Source organism: Nothobranchius furzeri, chromosome 1 (assembly GCF_043380555.1).
Source record: "Nothobranchius furzeri strain GRZ-AD chromosome 1, NfurGRZ-RIMD1, whole genome shotgun sequence".
Lineage (NCBI taxonomy): Eukaryota > Metazoa > Chordata > Actinopteri > Cyprinodontiformes > Nothobranchiidae > Nothobranchius > Nothobranchius furzeri.
In genome coordinates, this window is record NC_091741.1 from 30,202,817 (window position 1) to 30,224,773 (window position 21,957).

The 21,957-nt window shown below is 43.7% G+C and overlaps 1 protein-coding gene across 3 annotated transcripts in view; it reads right to left on the reverse strand.

The window, feature by feature from the left end:
- zgc:66433 (CRACD-like protein) overlaps positions 1 to 19,500 on the reverse strand; it is a 64,966-nt gene extending 45,466 nt beyond the window's left edge. For all 3 annotated transcript variants that reach the window (XM_070551686.1, XM_070551705.1, XM_070551664.1), the window contains exon 1: positions 19,310 to 19,500. In XM_070551686.1, coding sequence (XP_070407787.1) covers positions 19,310 to 19,380 — 71 coding nt within the window. In that variant the 5' untranslated portion in view covers positions 19,381 to 19,500. The remainder of the gene's footprint in view (positions 1 to 19,309) is intronic.
- Between the last annotated feature and the right edge of the window lie 2,457 nt (positions 19,501 to 21,957).

Sequence of the window (21,957 nt, forward strand, 5' to 3'; positions counted from 1 at the left end):
GCTTACACCCGGAGTGGCTGCAGGAGGACATAATGGCTGGTTTAGAGACTTCCTGCTGAGAGATCCTCCCACAATCAAGACAAAGTTGTTTATTTTGTTGCAGAAACATATCCGACATCATCAAAAACTTACTGAAATGGTTTTATTTGGTTTCAAGGGAAGGTTCGATGGTTTAAGGAGTGAAAAATGTTTTGTCAACCCTCGGAACTAAACCCTGTTATATAAACAGTCAGATTAATACTTTTGTTAAGCAACAACTGGACCATGAAAATTGGAAAACAACACAAATTACTTAAATCTTCTCAGAAGAATGGAGATTTCTCAATCCCAACATGTCCAGACTAAAGGCTGTCTGTGGGATTTAGTTTTCAGTTCAGACATGTTGTAGCTGTTAGAGAGAGAGAGAGTGTGTGTGTGTGTGTGTGTGTGTGTGTGTGTGTGTGTGTGTGTGTGTGTGTGTGTGTGTATGTGTGTGTGTGTAAACAAAGAGAGGCTGTCTGTATCAGTTACAGAGCTCAACAGCTCCATTTCAACTGAATATAAAAAAAAACATCCAGTCACTGAGATGAGTTTTGATAAGCTATTAAGAAACAGTCTCACTCACTCACTCACTCACTCACTCACTCACTCACTCACTGGCAACACATAAGACTCTTAAACTATCAACAACCCTCTCAGGATGAAGAAATGTTGATGAAGGTTTTCCACTTTTCTAATTTATGGATTACTTCATCTTTTAATTTAACGTTTCCAGCCAGGAATACGGTCCTAGTGAAGAGTCACAGAGTCAGGCTCCTAGGATTTCCCCCACACCAAAGCTATACACAAGGGGATTACAGGGATTTAAAGTAACAGGAGTTTCCTGCTCCTCTGCCCTACTGGTTGAAAGTGGAATAACAACAGTCGTAAATACTGCTGCAGCCTGCTGTAGCTAGTGCTAACAACGAGCAGTATCTGCGGTAAGGAGTTTGCTGTTTTCAGTGTTGCATTACATGTAGCTGTTCAGTGTTTGTGGCTCGCTTAAATTAATTAAATTTCTCTGAACAAGGATATCTCCGAGTTATTGTAGCACATAAGCACACTAAAACACACATTTTCTGTTGTTCCACCTAGCTTTTAGGGAACCAATTGAGTTCGCGCACAGTTTATTTGGTGTTGAATGAGTTGCTCGTCCAGTTAGCTTAGCCTCAGCACGGCTATGGCTACTTCTGTCTCTGCTTCTCCGTCTCCTATCTCTTGCCCTCTGTGTCAGATGTTTAGTTACTCCTCTGCCTCCTTTAGTGATAATGGTACGTGTAATAAATGTAGCATTTTTGTAGCTTTGGAGGCGAAGGTGTCGGAATTGGAGGCCTGGCTCCGCGCTGTTGAAAAGCTCATAGATAGCCGTAGCTACTTAGCTAGCACGGGGCTAACTGTCTCAGAACCACCCTGTAGCAGTCCTCCAGCAGAACCCGAGCAGCCGGGACCTCAGGCCGGCTGGGTGACAGTACGCAAGAAGCATAGAACCCAGCCCGTGGACCACCACCAACCCGTCCACGTTTCTAACAGATTTTCCCCGCTCAGTGACGCACCCACTGACAAGCCGACTCTGATAATTGGCAGCTCCATAGTCAGAAATGTGGCATTAGAGGCTCCAGCAACCATAGTTAAATGTTTACCTGGGGCCAGAGCGGGCGACATTAAATATTATCTGAAACTGCTGGCTAAGGATAAGCGTAAATACAGTAAGATTGTTATTCACCCTGGCGGTAACAACACCCGTTTACACCAACCGGAGGTCACTAAAATTAATGTTGCAGAAAACTAGAAAAATTAAATGTGGGTTGTTGAACATTAGGTCTATTTTTTCTAAGACTTTGTTAGTTAATGACTTGATTTGTGATAATCAGATGTATTTGCTCTCTCTCACAGAATCCTGGCTGCAGCAAGAGGATTATGTTAGTTTAAATGAGTCGACTCCTTCTAATTATTTAAATCATCATATTGCTCAAAGTACAGGGCGACGAGGAGGAGTAGCAACCATTTTTCATTCAGACCAATTAATCAATCCCTTACCAATTAATAGTTACAGATCTTTTGAACATCTTATTCTTAGTTTTCCTAATCCAGATAGCAAAACTGTAAAACCACTCGTTTGTAGTTTTATATCGTCCACCAGGCCCTTACTCTGAGTTTTTGGATCAGATCTCAGATTTTTTATCTGATTTGGTGCTAAATACTGATAAGGTCATTATAGTGGGGGATTTTAACATTCATGTGGACATTGAAAATGATAGCCTCAATGTAGCCTTTAGTAATAACTTAGTCAATTGGTTTTTCCCAAAGAATACATAGCTCCACCCACTCCTGCCATCATACATTAGACCTTGTGCTGACTTATGGCATAGAGTGTGAGGAAATGACGATATTTACACATAATCCAGTCCTCTCGGACCACTTTTTGATAACCTTAGAGTTTTTTATAACTGAGTTCTCGAGACATGAAAGTAAATTTCACTATAGTCTGTCTCTATCTGACAACGCTGTTGCATCTTTTAAATCAACTGTTCCATCTTTACTGTCCTCAGCATCTCAGAGAAACAGCAGAGGGCAACATTTTCAGTTCTAGCCCCTCACAAATTGATGCTTTAGTTCATAATGTTACTTCCTCTTTATGTATGGCATTAGATGGTGTTGCCCCTTTAAAAAAGAAGGTAATTAGGCACAGGAAGTTGGCTTCCTGGTTTAATTCTCATTTACAAACTTTAAAACAAAACTCTAGGAAATTAGAGAGAACATGGCACTCTACACAACAGGAGGAGTCCTACTTATCCTGGAAAAATAGTCTTGTGCATTATAAAAAGCTTCAACTGTCATGATCATGCATGAATACATTTAATAAAAATTGTGTACTGCATGCATCCTGCTGACCTCTACTGAAGTACTTTTACACACCTCATGAATGCCTACAATTTGAAAAAATGGGATGAAAATGTGCATGTAAATTCGAAACTTACAGCCGCGTCAGGTTTTCCCCCTCGGACGGATCGGTGTGCGCAACTTGATGACGTAGGTGCTGTCACCTTCTTAGTGGCGGTTCTTCCCGGCTCATCTAATGGTGCGTTCCGGCTACCTTGTTATTTTAAGTGACTGAGAGTCGATGATATAATTAACGGTTATTTTTGGCGTTGTAGGTACCTCATCTCTGAAAGAACCGGAAAGGCTCAAATAAAGGACAAGTGTGTTGCTGCTGTTTTCGAACACTACACCCTACAGTTTGTCATTTACTGTGAAATATAAATAAATACAAAATAATGATTAAAATCAGATTTACGTAAAAGCACCATGAGTTATTTCCGAATCCATTCAGTTTGATGCCGTTCGGTCTGGCGCCGTTCTGCCCGAGTCCATTCGGTCTGATGCCGTTTGGTTTGATGCCGTTCGGTCTGATGCCGTTCTGCCTGATGCCGTTTTGTTTGAAGCCGTTCAGTCTGAGGCAGTTCTGCATGAGTCTGTTCGGTCTGAGGCCGTTTGGTATGAAGATTGACAGTCTTTTTCCTGAGACCTGATGCCTTTTTAGCTAAGTTCTGATGTCTGAGGCTGTTTTTCCTGAGGTCTGACAGATGTATTCCTTAGGTGTGAGGAGGATTTCCTGAGGGCTGAGGATGTTCTAAAATGTACACCGTACAGGAGGAGTCCTACTTATCCTGGAAAAATAGTCTTGTGCTTTATAAAAATAAGCTTCAACAAGCTAGAACTGCTTATTTTTCCATAGCTAATTGAAGAGAATAAGAATAATCCAAAATTTATTTTCAGTACAGTTGCCAAACTTACACAGAATCATAGCTCTGAACCATCTATTCCCTTAGCCCTCAACAGTATCGACTTCATGGGATTTTTTACAAGTAAAATTAATTCTATTAGAAACAAAATCTTTAGCATCCTCCCTAATACGATTTCTTTTTCCTCAGTAAGTGAGGCAGCTTCAGAGGTGACTGTAGAACCTCATCTGTGTTTGAACCGTGTTGATCCAGTTGAGCTTTCAGAGTTATCAAAAATATTAGCTTCATCTAAACCTTCAACTTGCATTTTGGATCCAATCCCAACCAGATTATTTAAAGAAGCATTTCCTTTGGTTACTGCCCCCATTCTAGATATAATCAATCTATCCTTAGTAAATGGGTATGTTCCACAGGATTTTAAGGTTGCTGTAATCAAACCTTCACTTAAGAAGCCTTCTCTGGATCCAGATGACCCAATGAATTATAGACCAATATCTAACCTTCCATTTTTATCCAAAGTCCTGGAGAAAATTGTGGCCATCCAAGTATGTGAGCATTTAAACACTAATGCTCTGATTGAGGAATTTCAGTCTGGTTTTAGAGAGTATCACAGCACTGAAACTGCATTAGTGAGAGTTACAAATGATATTCTCATGGCCTCAGATAAGAATCTTGTGTCTGTTCTAGTCTTGTTAGATCTCAGTGCTGCCTTTGACACAGTAGATCACAATGTTCTTTTAGAAAGACTTGAACATGTTGTAGGGATCAAAGGAACAGTGCTAGGCTGGTTTAAATCCTATCTGTCTGACAGATTTCATTTTGTAAATGTACATGACAAATCTTCATACTCCAGGGTTACTTGCGGAGTACCACAGGGTTCAGTGCTTGGACCAATTCTTTTTACTATATATATGCTCCCAATTGGTAAAATCGTTAGACAGCATGGGATAAACTTCCACTGTTATGCTGACGATACTCAGCTATATTTATCCATTAACCCTGATGAACCTAATCGGTTGGGTAGATTACAGGCTTGTGTTGAAGATATAAAAAATTGGATGACTCTAAACTTTTTGCTTTTAAATCAAGACAAGACAGAAGTTCTCATCTTTGGACCAGAAATCCAGAAAAGGAAATTAATCACCTGACCTGAATGGCATTACATTAATCTCTGAGAACAAAGTAAGGAACCTTGGTGTTATCTTTGACCAGGACATGTCATTCAAATCCCAGGTTAAACAGGTTTGTAGGGTTTCCTTTTTCCACCTTCGGAATATTGCTAAGATTAGAAGCATACTTTCCAGGAGTGATGCTGAAAAACTAGTTCATGCATTTATTACATCAAGACTGGATTACTGTAATCCATTACTCTCAGGAAGTCCACAGAATGTAGTTAAAAGTCTTCAGCTTGTCCAAAATGCTGCAGCTAGAGTTCTGATGAGAATTAAAAAGAGAGATCATATCTCTCCTGTCTTAGCTTCCCTACATAGGCTGCCTATTTAATTCAGAATAGATTTTAAGATCCTTCTTCTCACATATAAAGCTCTTCATAATCAAGCTCCATCATACATCAGTGATCTGATTGTTCCATATGTTCCTAACCGAGCACTTCGCTCTCAGACTGCAGGTCTACTGGTGGTTCCCAGAATATCTAAAATTAGGATGGGAGAAAGATCTTTTAGTTATCAGGCTCCTCTCCTGTGGAACCAACTCCCAGCTTCAGTCCATGAGGCAGACACCTTGTCTACTTTTAAGACTAGGTTTAAAACATTTTTATTTGATAGGGCCTATGGTTAAAATCTGATGTTAGCCTAAATCTGGACAACTGGGGGAGTAGAGGGAGGTGGAGTGTACAGTCGGTAAAGACGACTCTCCCTTGCCCTGCCTCCAACATGCCTCCATCTAAAAGGCTAGGTTATCCAAAGTAATCTTTAAAGTTATACTGCTATAGGCTTAGACTGCTGGAGGACACACTGACCACTTTCCACACTCTACTGCTTTCTTCTACAATTTGCTCTTTAACTGTATTATTTCCTGCTATTTCAGCTGTTAACTTTATTTTTTCTTTAAGTGTTTTTCTCCCCAGAAGAAGATGCAATGATGTTCTGCTGAGCTGTGGTGGCCTCATGGAGGGGGCCATCGTCTTGAACACTGTTGCTAACCACTTCAACGTGCTCCCTCTCCTGAAAATAACACTTTACTTTCCTTGACGTTGGATGTGCTACTACGAGTTTACCCGTTTAATTACAGATTCACTAGGATAAATACAATAAAGTTTATCTCTCGCCAAATAGAATATTTACTAAGAAATCACAATGTATCCATAGACACATTACTTGGTCTTGGTGTGTGTGCGTGTGTGTGTGTGTGTGTGTGTGTGTGTGTGTGTGTGTGTCTGCTCTGTCTTATACTGAGCCAGGATCCTCTGGAGGTTTCTTACTGTTAAAAGGGAGTTTTCCTCTCCACTGTCGCTGCATGCTTGCTTAGTATGAGGATTGCTGAAAAGTAACTGACACTAGTCAGTGACTCGATGCAATTTGCTGGGTTCCTTATATAGGAAACTTTTTTCTGATTGACTTAATGAACTTACCTTTATTGGAATGTTTGTGTGAAGTGCCTTGAGACGACTCGTGATTTGGCGCTATATAAGTAAACTTGAATTGAATTGAATGAGCCAATACTAACATGAACCAACTGATACTATAATAAACCACAAAGAAAAAAGTTCCACACTGCTAGACAAAAAATATTATTACTTACAAGTTCAGTAGCAACAAAGCCAGGTCACCCTCACCCCAATTTTGTAGCCTCCTTTAGCTCCCTCAAACTAGCGTAGGCTGTGCTGATGGGTTAGGGTTAGCTTTTTGCTTCACCTCCAAAGACATTACTCTCTTACTTTTACTTCCAGGCTCCGCCGAGTTGCCAACAGAAAAAGCAAACTTCTTTTTCCTCTTCTTGTGCTTTTTGTTGACAGCCGGTGAACTGAAAATGCTAACCACTAGCATTACAGCTAACAGCCGTAAAGCAGGAAAATAACTCCCCCAGAGCACCTACCCGCTCCACAAAACTATCAAGTGCGGTTTTTGGTCAGCAGACAAATAAGAATCTGATTAAGTTTCTAAATCAACAATAGCTGAGATCAGCGTTGAAGCTCTAGTTTAAAGTGTTACTTTAAGGAATCTTAGAAAATACGCCACAATAAAGCAAACGTTTTTTTCGTAACAAAAATATACGGATTCTACTCTAACTGATAACTTAAGATTTCTTATTTTGTACAGCTTCTACCTGATGATAACAAGTTAGACACTTCTGCTGTTAGTTGGCACAAAGCCGTGTTTATGGTGAGCTCAGGTACTTTGTAGGTTACAAGAGTAACAAAATAAAATCGGACATTTTTCTGACATGGTGAATTCATCTGGGACCTCTCGTCATATGGAGCAACGTGACCCGATGAAAACACTCCAAAAACCCAAACATGCAGACGTCACATAGGCTACTGTAGTTGGTTTATCTAAGTAGAACAATCAATTCCAGGCTTTTAGCATTTCACAGCAAAGCCTCCGGGTGACATTTAATCAATGTTCATGACCCGTGGAGGGGATCCTGTTCGAGCAGGAACATCTCAGCTAATTTCCACATGCAGTAGAATCAACAGCTCCAGGCTTGATTAGCCTCAGATCTGCATTTATGTCTCCTACAGCTGCACTCAGCACTCTGCCAACTCCTGAAGGAAACATCTGCTGCTGGTAAAGGCACAAGGAGAAGTTAGGCTTAACCAAAACGCTGGAGTTGCATGGGAAATAAAGAGCTGAATAATAAACTTTATGACTTTGTTTTATTTTCTTTGACCTCTGTGAAGCACTTTATGATTCTATGTCTGTGGTAAGTGCTATATAAATAAAATTTACTCTCTTTTACTATTTAGAAACCAACTGCCTGTTGATTCTGATCTAAAAACCAAGTGTTGTCTAACAACAACATTCCTCGGTTTCTGAACGCACACGTGTGTGCATGCGGGAATTTCTGACTGCTAGCAGGTCAAAACAGATCCAGGGGAATGAGGCAACCGTCTGGTATCTGCGAGTGTGCATGTGTTATTCATACGTCAGTCGTGGGACTTTCTGTTTACAGAGCCGGGAAGAATGTCGCGCAATTTCCTTCAAAGAAAGGAAAAAGTGGATTTAGGCATTTCCTGGACCGACCTTTATCTGGACCCACTCAGAGAGAGGGATCGGGAGGATCAGGAGGGTGACAACACACGTATCGGGAGGAATATTCGAAGTTTTACAAGAACAGTAAAAGAGTTCAGAAATGTGAAGATCAGAAGGTCTTAAAAGCACACTGGCGGTGTCGTCTCTTTGACTGATGTGAGATACACTTCTGAGCTCAGGATCAGTAGAGGAACCTTCAACTCTGTGTTCAGGACCATCACACCATTCTCCAAACCAGTCAGCATCTCATACCAGTGGCTGACAGAAAGACACAACCACTGCATGAATTTTTATATCTAAAGATAAAACTTCTGAAACATGTTCCCACCAACATGCCGAGTAGTACTTTGATCTTTAGCGCCACCCTGGCAAACATGTCGAGCGTGCACAGATGTGAGGGGAGAGCAGCTGTACTTGTGAGAACTCGATGACTAAAATGTTTAATAGCTGCCTATCCTTAAGAAGAAGCTGTAAATGGTGTTAAAATGGACTTTATCTTAAAGAGCAAATTGCAGGTTAGAGACTCCCATGGACCGATGATTAGAGAAACATAATAGAAACTCGTTTTAAACATTTTTTTTTACACAAACATAAATTATTTAGGCTTTTTGAGTCATTTTTGTGATAAAGTTTTTTTTGCCAAACCAAGTGACGTCAGCTGAGAGAGTCCTGTTAGCTTAATCCAGAGAAACACATGGACTCTAATGCGGCTCTGACACAGAGGAAACTTTAAATGTTTATAATTATACTCACGATGGACCAAAACTACAAAGTTATGAGTTTGCTGCTCACCCCAGAGAGCAGAGACCAACCAGAAGGAGAAACCATCGGCCAAAGCAGAGAGATTGACTAGAAACAACGGGGTGGGGGTGGGGGGGGGGGGGGGTGTAGCGATGCTAGCTTAAACTTGTGTGCTAACATCACAAAATTGTACAGATTACTATTGTGTACCAGACAGTTAAAATAGTATTGGTCAGTTAACATAAAATTAATACTAATGAGCATCTGTCAGCGGTCTCATACTCGTTAATATCCGTTCACATAACGTAGATTAGCGCTTAGAGAGAGAGAGAGAGAGAGAGAGAGAGAGAGAGAAAGAGAGAGAGGGAGAGAGAGAGAGAGAGAGAGAGAGAGAGAGAGAGAGAGAGAGAGAGAGACACCTGTGACGCCAGGACCCTCCTGTGAACTGGATCCGACCCAGACACCAGCGAGCCAGTCCAGCTGGTATTTTTAAAAGCTGCGCATCCTCTCCTGGTGGTCCAAGCAGCAGTTCTGATCCGCTTCTGACCCAGACACCAGCTCTACTGGCCCGCTGAGCAACCCGTCTCTTCTGGTGGTCGGTTCTGACCTGGTTCTGACAGTGATCCGAGCTTCAGAAATCTGCATTTAAGTTTTTTAAACCCCACCACGAGTCTCCGGAGCCCAGCGTGGACATCCCTGTCCCGGTACCGACCGATGCGGGCTACAGAAGTCCATCTTTTCAGCTGCAAAAAATGCCCTCAGACACGGAGATAGAGACGTCGTTTCTCTTATCTGGAAACCCGTGGACTCGATGTCCAGACACGCTGGAGTTGGTACAGCCTTCACACACTCTAGTTTATCAAAATGAACACAATCCAACACTAGTAAACACACACACTGACTGGATCACATGACTTCTCTACCCTAAAACTAGCCACTCTCCACACTGAGCTGAGGCAGCGCCGAGCTTCTAACTCCCTTTGGTTACATCAGATGTTCAGATTTAGAACAAAAGCCTTTTTAGAAGCTTTGCTGAGAAAGGACACTTTCTACTAGAAAACTCTTTTATGTATTCTAAAAAGAAATTTTCACAATAAGCTTTTCAAATAGTATTTTTGGACAGCATTTTATATGAATTAGAAAAACATGTTCACCTGTAATTTGTTCTTTAAAGCAGAAACTGTAGGTAAAAAGTTTATCATCACAAGTAGTGACCTTGTGACCAGACTGGTGACCGCGATGAAGAGGAGGAGGGACCAAACTTGTGGCTGTGATTGGCTGCTCCTCCACACGCTTCTGAGGCCTCTGCTAAATGAATTCATCTTAAAACGCCAGGATGCTGCTTCCGACTTCAGTCATCCAGTCCAGTAACCCTAACCCTAGAAGAGACGGTTTGGAAACATTTTCAGGGGCACACCCACACTCAACTTAACCCTTAAATGCACTTCTCACACAAACGAGGCACCAGTTAAAGGCTTTCCTGTTGTCATAAAAAAACCAGCAACCAAACCCAAATCAGCTGACTTTTTACCTTTTAAATCATAACGTTTATGAAAGTAAGCAGTGAGATGCGGAATATTGACTTCATTCTGCAGAAAACAACCCGCAGAATCATAAAGCAGATGCTAAACCAACTCAAAGACTCATCCATTAGTATTTGTGCCTAGATGCTATGAAGCAAACCCCACCTAAAGCCTCACACCCAAATAATGGCTGCTGACGTCACTGATGTTTGGATTCATCCATTACCTCCATCCCTGAAGACACTTCACGTTCCTTTGGTTACACAATATCAGGAATGCCGTCTGTTTTTACTGCAGCCATCTTCCTTTGCACTGACAGGAGACGCATCCATCATACAGAAGCATGGAGCATTCCGAGATCAACGCTGCTAGGCAGTGATACTGGAATCACTCGGGTCTAATAAAGTGGGGCAAAAAAGTATTTAGCCAGCCACCGATTGTGCAAGTTCTCCCACTTAAAATGATGACAGAGGTCAGTAATTTACATCATAGGTACACTTCAACTGTGAGAGACAGAATGTGAAAAAGATCCATGAACTCACATGGCAGGATTTTTAAAGAATTTATTTGTAAATCAGGGTGGAAAATAAGTATTTGGTCAATAACAAAAATTCAACTCAATACTTTGTAACATAACCTTTGTTGGCAATAACCGAGGTCAAACGATTACTATAGGTCTTTACCAGGTTTGCACACACAGAAGCTGGTATTTTGGCCCATTCCTCCATGCAGAGCTTCTCTAGAGCAGTGATGTTTTGGGGCTGTCGCCGAGCAACACGGACTTTCAACTCCCTCCACAGATTTTCTATGGGGTTGAGGCCTGGAGACTGGCTAGGCCACTCCAGGACTTTCAAATGCTTCTTACGGAGCCACTCCTTTGTTGCCCGTGTTGGAAGACCCAGCCATGTTTCATCTTCAAAGCTCTCACTGATGGAAGGAGGTTTTGGCTCAGAATCTCACGATACATGGCCCCATTCATTCTGTCCTTAACACGGATCAGTCGTCCTGTCCCCTTAGCAGAAAAACAGCCCCAAAGCATGATGTTCCCACCCCCATGCTTCACAGTAGGTATGGTGTTCTTGGGATGCAACTCAGTATTCTTCTTCCTCCAAACAGGACGAGTTGAGTTTATACCAAAAAGTTCTACTTTGGTTTCATCTGACCACATGACATTCTCCCAATCCTCTGCTGTATCATCCATGTGCTCTCTGGAAAACTTCAGACGGGCCTGGACATGCACTGGCTTCAGCAGCGGAACACGTCTGGCACTGCAGGATTTGATTCCCTGCCGTTGTAGTGTGTTACTGATGGTGACCTTTGTTACTGTGGTCCCAGCTCTCTGCAGGTCATTCACCAGGTCCCCCCGTGTGGTTCTGGGATTCTTGCTCACCGTTCTCATGATCATTTTGACCCCACGGGATGAGATCTTGCGTGGAGCCCCAGATCGAGGGAGATTATCAGTGGTCTTGTATGTCTTCCATTTTCTGATAATTGCTCCCACAGTTGATTTTTTCACACCAAGCTGCTTGCCTATTGTAGATTGACTCTTCCCAGTCTGGTGCAGGTCTACAATTCTTTTCCTGGTGTCCTTCAAAAGCTCTTTGGTCTTGGCCATAGTGGAGTTTGGAGTCTGACTGTTTGAGGCTGTGGACAGGTGTCTTTTATACAGATAATGAGTTCAAACAGGTGCCATTAATACAGGTAACGAGTGGAGGACAGAAAAGCTTCTTAAAGAAGACGTTACAGGTCTGTGAGAGCCAGAGATTTTCCTTTGTTTGAAGTGACCAAATACTTATTTTCCACCCTGATTTAAAAATAAATTCTTTAAAAATCCTGCCATGTGAATTCATGGATTTTTTTTCACATTCTGTCTCTCACAGTTGAAGTGTACCTATGATGTAAATTACTGACCTCTGTCATCAGTTTAAGTGGGAGAACTTGCACAATCGGTGGCTGACTAAATACTTTTTTGCCCCACTGTACGTTCGACGTTCTCCTTGGTGACATCTTCAGGAGCACGTTAAGAACAAAGTGGACCATTACATGTGATAGGTCCATCGTTCAACCACTGGAGGATCAGGACCTCTAAATCCATTGCCATGGTTCTTGACCAGAAAAAGATGGATTTGGTAGCTCCAGTTTGGAGCAGAGGTCCTACCTCAAGTGGAGGAGTTTATGTATCTTAGGATCGGTTTCTTGAATGAAGGGAGGTGGGACAAGGAAGCTGACAAGTAGATCACGGCAGCATCTGCAGTGACGTGGATGCTGAATTGGTCAGTTGCGGTGAAAAGGAGCCAAGCCAGAAACCAAAGCTCTCAATTTACAGGTCCACCTTCATCCCAAGCATCACCAGTCATGAGTTGTGGGTAATGACCAAAAGAACAAGATCACGAGTGCAAACAGCAGAAATTAGTTTTCTCCGTTGGGTGTCCGGGCTCAGCCTTAGGTTAGGGAGAGGAGTCTGGATATTAGGGAGAGACTCGGATTATATCTGCTGCTCCTCCATGTCAAGACGAGCCAGCTGACCCCGGCTTTCCACGGGAGCCGTCAGCAGCACGTTACTGCAGCAGCACGTCATAGCTGCTGATAGGAACCGCTGTGGTCAACAGAACCTTTTCCACTAGAGCCGTCAGCAGCGCGAGTCGGCCGCGTCTCAGGAGCAGCATGCCGCGGCCTTTACGCGCCGGTTCTATTTTCTACGCGCGACGCCTCTGAAACGGGTCAAGTTCGACATTTTTGGGGAAGGAAAGACAGGAAATCGGACGAGGAAATGGAGAGAAGCTACCGAGATTTTCAGAATAAAGAACGTACTGCCTTCCGGTTGCTTTACTTTTAAAAAAAGGTTACTAACTGTGCGTCCCCGTGAGAAGTTATCACCTAGCTAGCGGTCTCCTTTGTTTTTCAGGTCCGTATTGGCGATTATAAAACGGACAGAACATAAAACGCAAACCATGTTGTAGTTTTCTCCTGCTTGTTGTTGTGTTTACTGACGAAGTCACTCGTGTGACTTCGTGCTCTGTCGGTGACAGCTGCTCCCCTGCTGCTTCGCGTCTCGTGGGAGGGGCCAAGCAGCAGCTTACGCGAGCAAGACGTGCTGCTGCAGTAACGTGCTGCTGCAGTAACGTGCTGCTGACGGCTCCCGTGGAAAGCCGGGGTGAGGCGAAACAGGTATTTGGTCAGCATGCCTCCTGGTCACATCCTAGGGGAGGTGTTTCAGACACGCCCTGCTGGAAGTAAGAGCTATGCTGACCTGAGACAAGCTGGACGGTTTATATCTCCACGTTGGTCTGGTGATGCCTTGGGATGCTGTTGGTGGAGCTGGTGAGGGTTGTTGTGCATCTCTGCTGGAGCCGCTACTCTCACGACCCGGACCCGGAAAAGCGGAGAAGAATGGACAAACAAACAAGTCCACCACGGCATTAATTGTTGCTCATAACTAAAGATTTTCTCATGAGTCACTCATGACTAAAGCTTTAGTCTGTTATGGGAGACAATAGTCTACGAGGCATCGTGTGGTAGCAACGTCTGGGAGTGGTGTGATTTTATAGCTCATAGCAGTCACAGGGTACTAATGACAATTATTTAGATCAACATTTAAATCCTGATTATTTAACTGATTGAGACACATTAAAATGATTAACCTGTCTAGTGTTTTATTCATAATAATTCAACAGTTTAAGAGAAAAGTTTTCCTAATCTAATGAATACACAAATTTGATCAAAAATGCAGCAAAAAGACAGCTTGGCAAGCCTTCCAGTACTATACTGTACTGTGAATATGTAGACCAGCCACGGCCCTTTGACAGATCTCAGTCGTGCAATGGGATCTGTGGTTTTCTTTCAAACCGTCTCCGCTATTGGACAGCAAACCGCTACAGATGCCAAACAACGGGGCAGTTTGCCACAAACGGTTTAAGACGACACAAACATCCTCTTTCTAAATAAAAGGACTTAAGTACCTCTATCTGCTCTTGACTCAAAGGAGTAGAAATAGTCCACAGTTGATGCCAGAGCTGTTTCAAACAAGTTTTCACATCTTATTTTCACTCAGACAGCAACCAATATGGAGTGCTGTGATTGGCCCACCACCAGACTGGTCAGGTCTGTGTAGGTTCCAGTGGCGCGGGACTAGACCGACATGCAGAGCTAAATCATTTTGCTTCTGCTGCTGTCCATCTAGTTACTAGCAAAAAGAGATGTCCAGTGTTATCAAACTATGGCTTTTATCATGTCTAGGGATCTTCCAATCACGTTTTATTTTACTCTTGATCAGAGTCCGAGTCATTTTGAGTATCTGCCCTTACCGAGTCCCGATCCAATACTGCAACAATGCATTAAAATAAGAAAAAAGGATAAAATACCCAAGTTTTCTTTAGGTTTTATTATGATTATTATTATTTAGGTCAGGGGTAGGGAACCCTGGTTATGGAGAGCTGCTATCCGGCATGTTTTAGAGGTTTCCCCGCTTCAACACACCTGTTCAGCAGCTCATCAGGCTCTGCAGAAGCCTGTTAATCACCTGCTGATTAAAATCAGGTATGTTGAAGAAGGAAAACCTCTAAAACATGCTGGATAGTGACTCTCCAGGACAAGCGTTCCCTACCCCTGATTTAGGTATTCCTTTCTGTATTTGTAATTTCCTTAGTTTAGCTGCCAAAATCCTCACTCACTCAGGGAGTACACTGGTTTTAAAAAAGTGTTAACATTATGAATATGTTTAGAAGTAGTGGTGTTGCTCATACTTCTGATTGAGGCTGTATTGAGTGAAGTGCGCTCCCGTGATGGGACAGGCACGCAGCGCCATGGTCGGCAAGCTCACTTTTCTCCACAGCCTGTAGCTGCTGCAGTCGGCCCAGGTGCTGCAGGCGACTGCAAAATCCCGACGTTTTCCTCTCTGTCTGCATTTTCTCTCATTTATTAGCGTATCTTTCACTGGCGGCTGGCTCTGTGTTTATGTCCGAGTTGCCGCAGTGAACTGGAACCATTAGTGGCGCACTAGGACTTAATGGAGACCGGTGACTCGCTTTGGCGACACCTGAAGGGAAAAGCGAAAGTAGGTTGATTCGAGCATGTTGAATGCCCAGTGTGCACACATTCCAAGTGTTTGTTGCTCTGCCTCCACTGTCCAGTTTAAAACATGTCTAAGCTACAGACATCTCCACTTTCCTGAGCTGTGTTGGCTAACAGCTGAATGTTATGGTGGCTGAATCGCTGCCTGCCACAAATTGTATGACGTTATGGTGGTGTTTTCGTCAAAAAACACTGATATGATGTAGAGGAGCTTGTTGAAATTAAAACTAAGCCATTGTTATTCACTTAGAAAATTTCTATCTCAAGATGAACTTAAATAGTCATGATTGTTGTTTTACAAGATTTTGTCCGATCTTTTCCACCTGATCCTTTGAAAAAAATCACATGATTGGGCCCGATTTCCATAATCATGTCCCGTTTAACTCATCGAGGTTGATTAGCCTTCTCTCTGTTCTGACCACCACCTGCTACTGGATTGGCTGAATGGAGAAGTTCTCCTCTGATCTATCTGAGCGTTTCTTCTCCATGGCTGTCTTTAAATTTTGGTTCTCCTCTACTTCCATTGCCCATGGTGTTCCACAAGGTTTTGTGCTGGGGCCTCTACTTTTCCTCTTTCATCTGCTCCCTTTCCAGCGGATCCTGAGCCCTTTTAAAGCAATCTCCTACCATCTTTACAAAGCTCAAACGCATCTTTTCAGGCAGGTTTTAGTGTGAACTGTTGCATCACCGCTGGTGAAGCACCTTGTGATCTTGAGAGGGTTAGGGTTAGGTTTAGAGAGGAGAGCCAAACAGTTTCTTATTCCTTTTAAACATTTTTGCTTAGTGTAAGAATACAGAAACCGTGTGAGGAATCTAAGATTTACTAGATGGCCACGATGCTCTCAAGCCCTCAAAAAGGGACCAAAAATACAACAAAAACTAAATTGTTTCAGAAATTCTTTTGTAAAGTCGAGACCAAATGAAAGCTCGTTCATGAAATGTGACATCTGCTTTAAATATTGTTGATGAAATTGTCTTTTTGGGTCACTTGAAACCAAAATCTGAAGGAAATTTCTACATTTGATTAATTGCACAGCTCCAATAGCTGGAAGCTGACTCAGTCTGAGAGTCGTGCCAGGACTGGGCCCCGGGTGTGGAGTAGGGTCGTCATGGAAACGACCTGCTGACAGCAGATGAGGGAGTTTTCACTGGAACTTGGAGGAACTAAAACTATTCGATGTGGTAAGTACTTCTAGTGATAGGCGACCGTTGGGTTTGGTGAACATGCTGAAGCTGCTTCCACCGAGCTAAACTTTGGACCTCTGCTCAAACAGGAAACTCAGTTTTCTTCTTTCCACCCCCTTCCTCATCCTCATCCTCACCACTTCATTCCCTCCTGTAGAATAACACCCTCTCCTCTGTTTTGTGGTCTCTGCTGCTCCATCCACTCCAGCCTGCTCCAGACCTCTGCATGGGGAGGGGGAGGCTCTGAATTCCTCCTCACATCTGGAAAACATCTTCTCCTTCTGCCAGTTTCTCCCTTCTTCCACATTGCTCAATGCTGTAATGTAAATAGTCCTGTAGTTATACTGCTGCCTAAAGCTCGGCACACTGGGTGGTGGTGGGGGGGGGAGAGAGAGAGAGAGAGAGAGAGAGAGAGAGAGAGAGAGAGAGAGAGAGAGAGAGAGAGAGAGAGAGAGAGAGAGAGCCAACTGAGGTTTATGAGGCGATAAAAACCAAACACACTCCTTCAACTTAAACTCACACACCCACTCATCGTGTGTGTGTATGTGTGTGTGTGTGTGTGTGTGTGTGTGTGTATGTGTGTGTGTGTGTGTGTGTGTGTGTGTGTGTGTGTGTGTGTGTGTGTGTATGTGTATGTGTGTGTGTGTGTGTGTGTGTGTGTGTGTGTGTGTGTGTGTGTGTGTGTGTGTGTGTGTGTGTGTGTGTGTGTGTGTGTGTGTGAGCAACAGGAGGCCCACAAGCAATTGAATCAAAGTGTTTAACTGAATTATGACGTCTAAGCTGCCTGAAACTGAAGCACAGCTTCATCCTTCATTGATGCAATGGTTGGAGAGGATTCTGATTCTTCTTTGTTGGTTTTCAGTGCGTTATAATGATGAGGAGCAGGGGTCTCATTTATCAAACATTGCATCAAACATGGAGTACGCACAGCAGCACGCAGTCTCCGCTTCATAAATCGGAGACTAATGAGAAAGGTTCTCAGCTGCTTTTTAGTCACATCCCGCCCTCGCCACGCCCACTTACTGCCATAAATAGTCAATGCAAGGTGCCTTGTGGATCTCATGCATATACATAAGCCGGCTGTTGCAGCACTCTGCCAATGACATGGCGACCGTAGATCAAGGCAGATCAAGGAAGCGCAATTTCACAGAAGCAGAAGTTGAGGTACCTGTGGGTGAGGTGGAGAAATGAAAGGAAGTGCTTTTGCAAAACAAATAAGAGAAAATCCACGGAGTGGCACAGCGTTGCTGAAGCCGTCAATGTTGTGTTCTTCAGAGAGATCTGTGGCGGATATATAAAAATGGTCCAATCGGGATTCGATCCCAAGACTCCTAGGTGAAAGTCACGCGCCCTAACCAGTCAGCCAAACGGAGATCTCCCCTGTACAAGTAGCCAGGGTGCATGATCAATCGGGTCACAGTGACAGGACACACACTGTCACAGACGCATGATGTTCTGTCTCAGTCTGTCCCCCTGCTGATATTCTGCATTCCCTATTCTGGCTTCAGGCTGTGTGTGCACGTGTGTGTGTGTGTGTGTGTGGGGGGGGGGGGGGGGGGGGGTCTTGTTATGTGTGAAAACGAAGCAGTACAAGTGATAATGCTGCAGGATTTCATGATTGTATCTTCTCAGCAGCAGCACTGCAGGTGCTCTCCATGTCCAACATGTGTGTAAGCCAGGTCCTTAGTCAACTTAAAGCTGCGCACATTTTTCTGCTAAGTTTTCTGCGTGGAAAGTTGCTTACGCAGTTTTCCGACCCCGTTTTGTGCTTCAGCAAGCTTGATAAATGGGGCCCCAGCTCAGTAAGCTGCTCCAGTAAACAGTGCTATGAAATGATCGCAAATGAAACCACCTTAACTCAACAACTTCTATTGGACCTCCTCCCTGTTGTCTATCTTTTAAATACCTTTTGAAAACATCACAGGTAATGTAAAGGTCAGACGTCCCAGCAGGCATCGCCTGCAGCAGAACAACTGATTCGCTTTAGGAGTCGGCCCAATTCAGACGGCTCCCACAGCTGACCCTAACTCGCAAACAGAACACAACACATCATAGGTGTTGAGCTTAATTTTCACCTGAGCATCATTCTCACCACAGAGGACTGATCATGTGAACTTGTGTTAGATTTGACCAAATAACACACACACACACACACACACACACACACACACACACACACACTTTGGTTGGGCTCACAAAACACAAAGAAACATCAGATCCCAGATCAGTGTGATAGGGATTACAGAGGTTCTTCACGCAGTCAAAGATAACGTTTAAGCTGGACTGTCCTTGACCTGCCTAAACACACACACACACACACACACACACACACACACACACACACACACAAAACCCTCCAGCTAAATTGGTCTTTTCTTGTGGAATTACCAGATTTAAACCCAGATTATTTATCTTCAACACTTTCTAAACTCTGTGTAGAGAAGTGACCAGTAGCCAGACCGTCTGAACTGAGCTCTGACTGAATCATGTGATGTGGAAAGTTAATTCCCTGAGAGGAAATTCTGTTGTTGTTGATTTTTTTTTTTGTTTGTTAGAAAACTTATTTTTGACAGAAACCAAATCCAGAGTTGTGGTGGAATTAAAAACCCACCAGAGGAGACGAGCTGATTGTCGGAACAACACCCATGGAGTAAAACTGTTCACCCCAGAGCGCCAGCCCCAAGTATGGATTACCAATCAGACACCCGCCTGGGACCGACCCATCCTCGGACCCGGACCGGACCAGCTCCGGGCTGGAGCGGTTCTCCGGCGCCGGAGGGGCTGTCGCTGCGGCGGGACTCGGGAGGAGTGTACTCACGGCGTGTGCTGGTTCTCAAACGGCCTCAGAGTGAAGCCATCCCGCAGCAGCAGCGTCTGGAACCGGGACATGAGCGCTGCTGATTGGATTTGTCTCCGTCCTGCTGGCGTCTCACGAGCTGTCCTGCTGCGTTCACGGACCGCACGGACATCCCGGCATTCTCCACGTGAACCGCCACGACACGTCTGCGCTTCTAGAGCGGAAGTTTGATGTTTGAATTACATTCTAATATTTAATAAAATTGCTTTATCTAAACATAATTTTTATTTTTAACCACAAAATTTTTTTCAGCACAGTGCAACACGAATGCAATATGGATGGGATGTTTTTATTTTTGTTAGATCTTTTTATTGTTATGATTTTTAAATATTATTTTAACTGCTGGGTTGTGTTCAGCACCCTGGGCTACTGGGCTGGTTCTGGAAAACACCTTTATAGGTAAGGTTGGTTGATTGACAACATTCCCATTCGTTAGCGCTTTTGTTTTCACGCGTTATGAAATGGAAGAACTTTATTGCCAAGTAGATGCACAATCATACAGCCCATTTAAATATTTCATTCAGACAACCAGGTCTCAGGTTTCAGCATTTTAACATGCAGCCACAATTTGTAAAAACTGAAAATAACCCCAACTGTGCTTAGAAGTAGAACACATCCGCTGATGTTTAGCTGCTCCTTTTTAACACACATCTCACTTCTGAGGAATACAATCAACATCATTATTTGTTATCAGGAACTGCTCTGGAGTTGTTCTCTTATCTGTCTGAGCGTTCCTTCTCCGTGGCCGTGCAAGTTTTGGTCCTCCTCCACATCTCTCACCCATGGGGTCCCACAAGGTTCTGTGCTGGCGCCCCTAATGTTCCTCCTCTATCTGCTTCCTCTTCAGCACATCCTGAGCTCCTTTAAAGGAATCTCCTACCATCTTTATGCAGATGACATCCAACTGTACCTCCCCTTTAAGCCCCATGAGATGTCTAAAGCCTAATTTATACTTCTCTGTCAGCTCAGCGCGGGAGAGGCGAACACGCATTGACAGAGACGTTTTGCTTTTAAAACAATTCCCAGTCAGGACAACAGAGGGCGTAGCGCTATTCTGGGGTATCCTGCCACCATTGCAGTCATGCATCCGGTCCACTATAGTGTATTTGCTTTTGTGTTTACACTGTTTTAATGTATTTCAGAGACTTTTTTAACATGGACAAACTTGTCCCTCATTCCTCTTCACCTCTTCGTGTGATCGGCACCTCTAAACCCACGTTTCTTGTCTTTTCCGTCTACGAATAAAACGTCTACTGCATATCTTTGTAAGTGGTAAAGACGGTGCTGGTGACGAATGAAAACAGGAAGCAGCATCCTGACCAATCACAAGCTTGCGGTCTCCGTCTCTTTCGACAGATCATTAAAATATGGGGCATGTCTCTGTCAACCTCCGCACGCCCGTCAGAGGGCTCTTGCGTCGACGCATATTGGCGTTGCGTGTGTCCGTCCCAACGCAAAGAAGTATAAATTGGGCTTAAGCTGCAGCTGTTACACACCTGCTTAGACTCTATCAAAACCCGGATGGTGGGAGCTTTCTTCAGCTGAATGAAGATAAGACTGAGATCCTCATCTGTGCCCCAGACAAGCTGGTTCCCAAAGTCAGAGACTCTCTTGGTCAGCTTGCTTCCCACACCAAACCTTCCGTCAGGAATCTTGGCGTGACCTTTGACCCAGCTCTCACCCTGGATTCTCATGTCAGTTCTCTTGTTGGCTCTTCCTTCTTCCATCTCAGGAACGTTGCTAAGCTGAGTCCCATTCTGTCCCGCTCTGAACTTGAGACAGTTCTCCACACCTTCATCTCCTCACGCTTAGACTACTGTAACTCTCTTTTCACGTGTCTGAGCAGAACCTCCCTGAACCGTCTACAGGTGGTTCAGAACGCCTGTGCTCGGCTTCTGACCAAGTCCTCCAAACACACCCACATCACCCCGCTTCTCCTCCAGCTTCACTGGCTGCCAGTCAACTTCAGGGTTCATTTCAAGATCCTGGTTCTGGTCTATAGGGCCTTACATGGACAAGCACCATCTTACACTGGTGATCTTCTTAGTCCCTACACCCCCAGCAGGTCCCTGAGGTCCAGTGATCAAAGCCTACTGGTTGTGCAACGCACCAGGCTAAAGGTCAAAGGTGACAGATCATCTGCTGCTGTGGCCCCCAGACTCTGGACCTCTCTCCCCCTGAGCCTGAGATCAGAGGACTCAGTGGTCTCCTTTAAAAAGCAGCTGAAGACTCACCTGTTCAGGCTTTGGCCTGACCTTCATCGCCACCCTCTCCTTATTTTGCTCTTTCTACCAACTCCACCTTCCCAGGATTCACTGATTTCCTCATATTTTATAGCAATTTAATGATATTTTTTAATAATTTTAGTTATATTTTCAAGACCCCATCATTGCATAGTTGTTATTTATTATTATTATTATCATCATTATTATTATTATTATCTCAAAACACGTAAAAATTAGATATGCTGTGCAGATTTAATAAACTCTGTCCACATTTTCAGCAAACTAAAGTCTCAGCAACAAAGGAACATTTCATCCCTCAGTTTCTGTTTTTCCAGAGGACACTTGAACGCAGCATGAAACAAGCAGAGCACCACCCAACAGTGT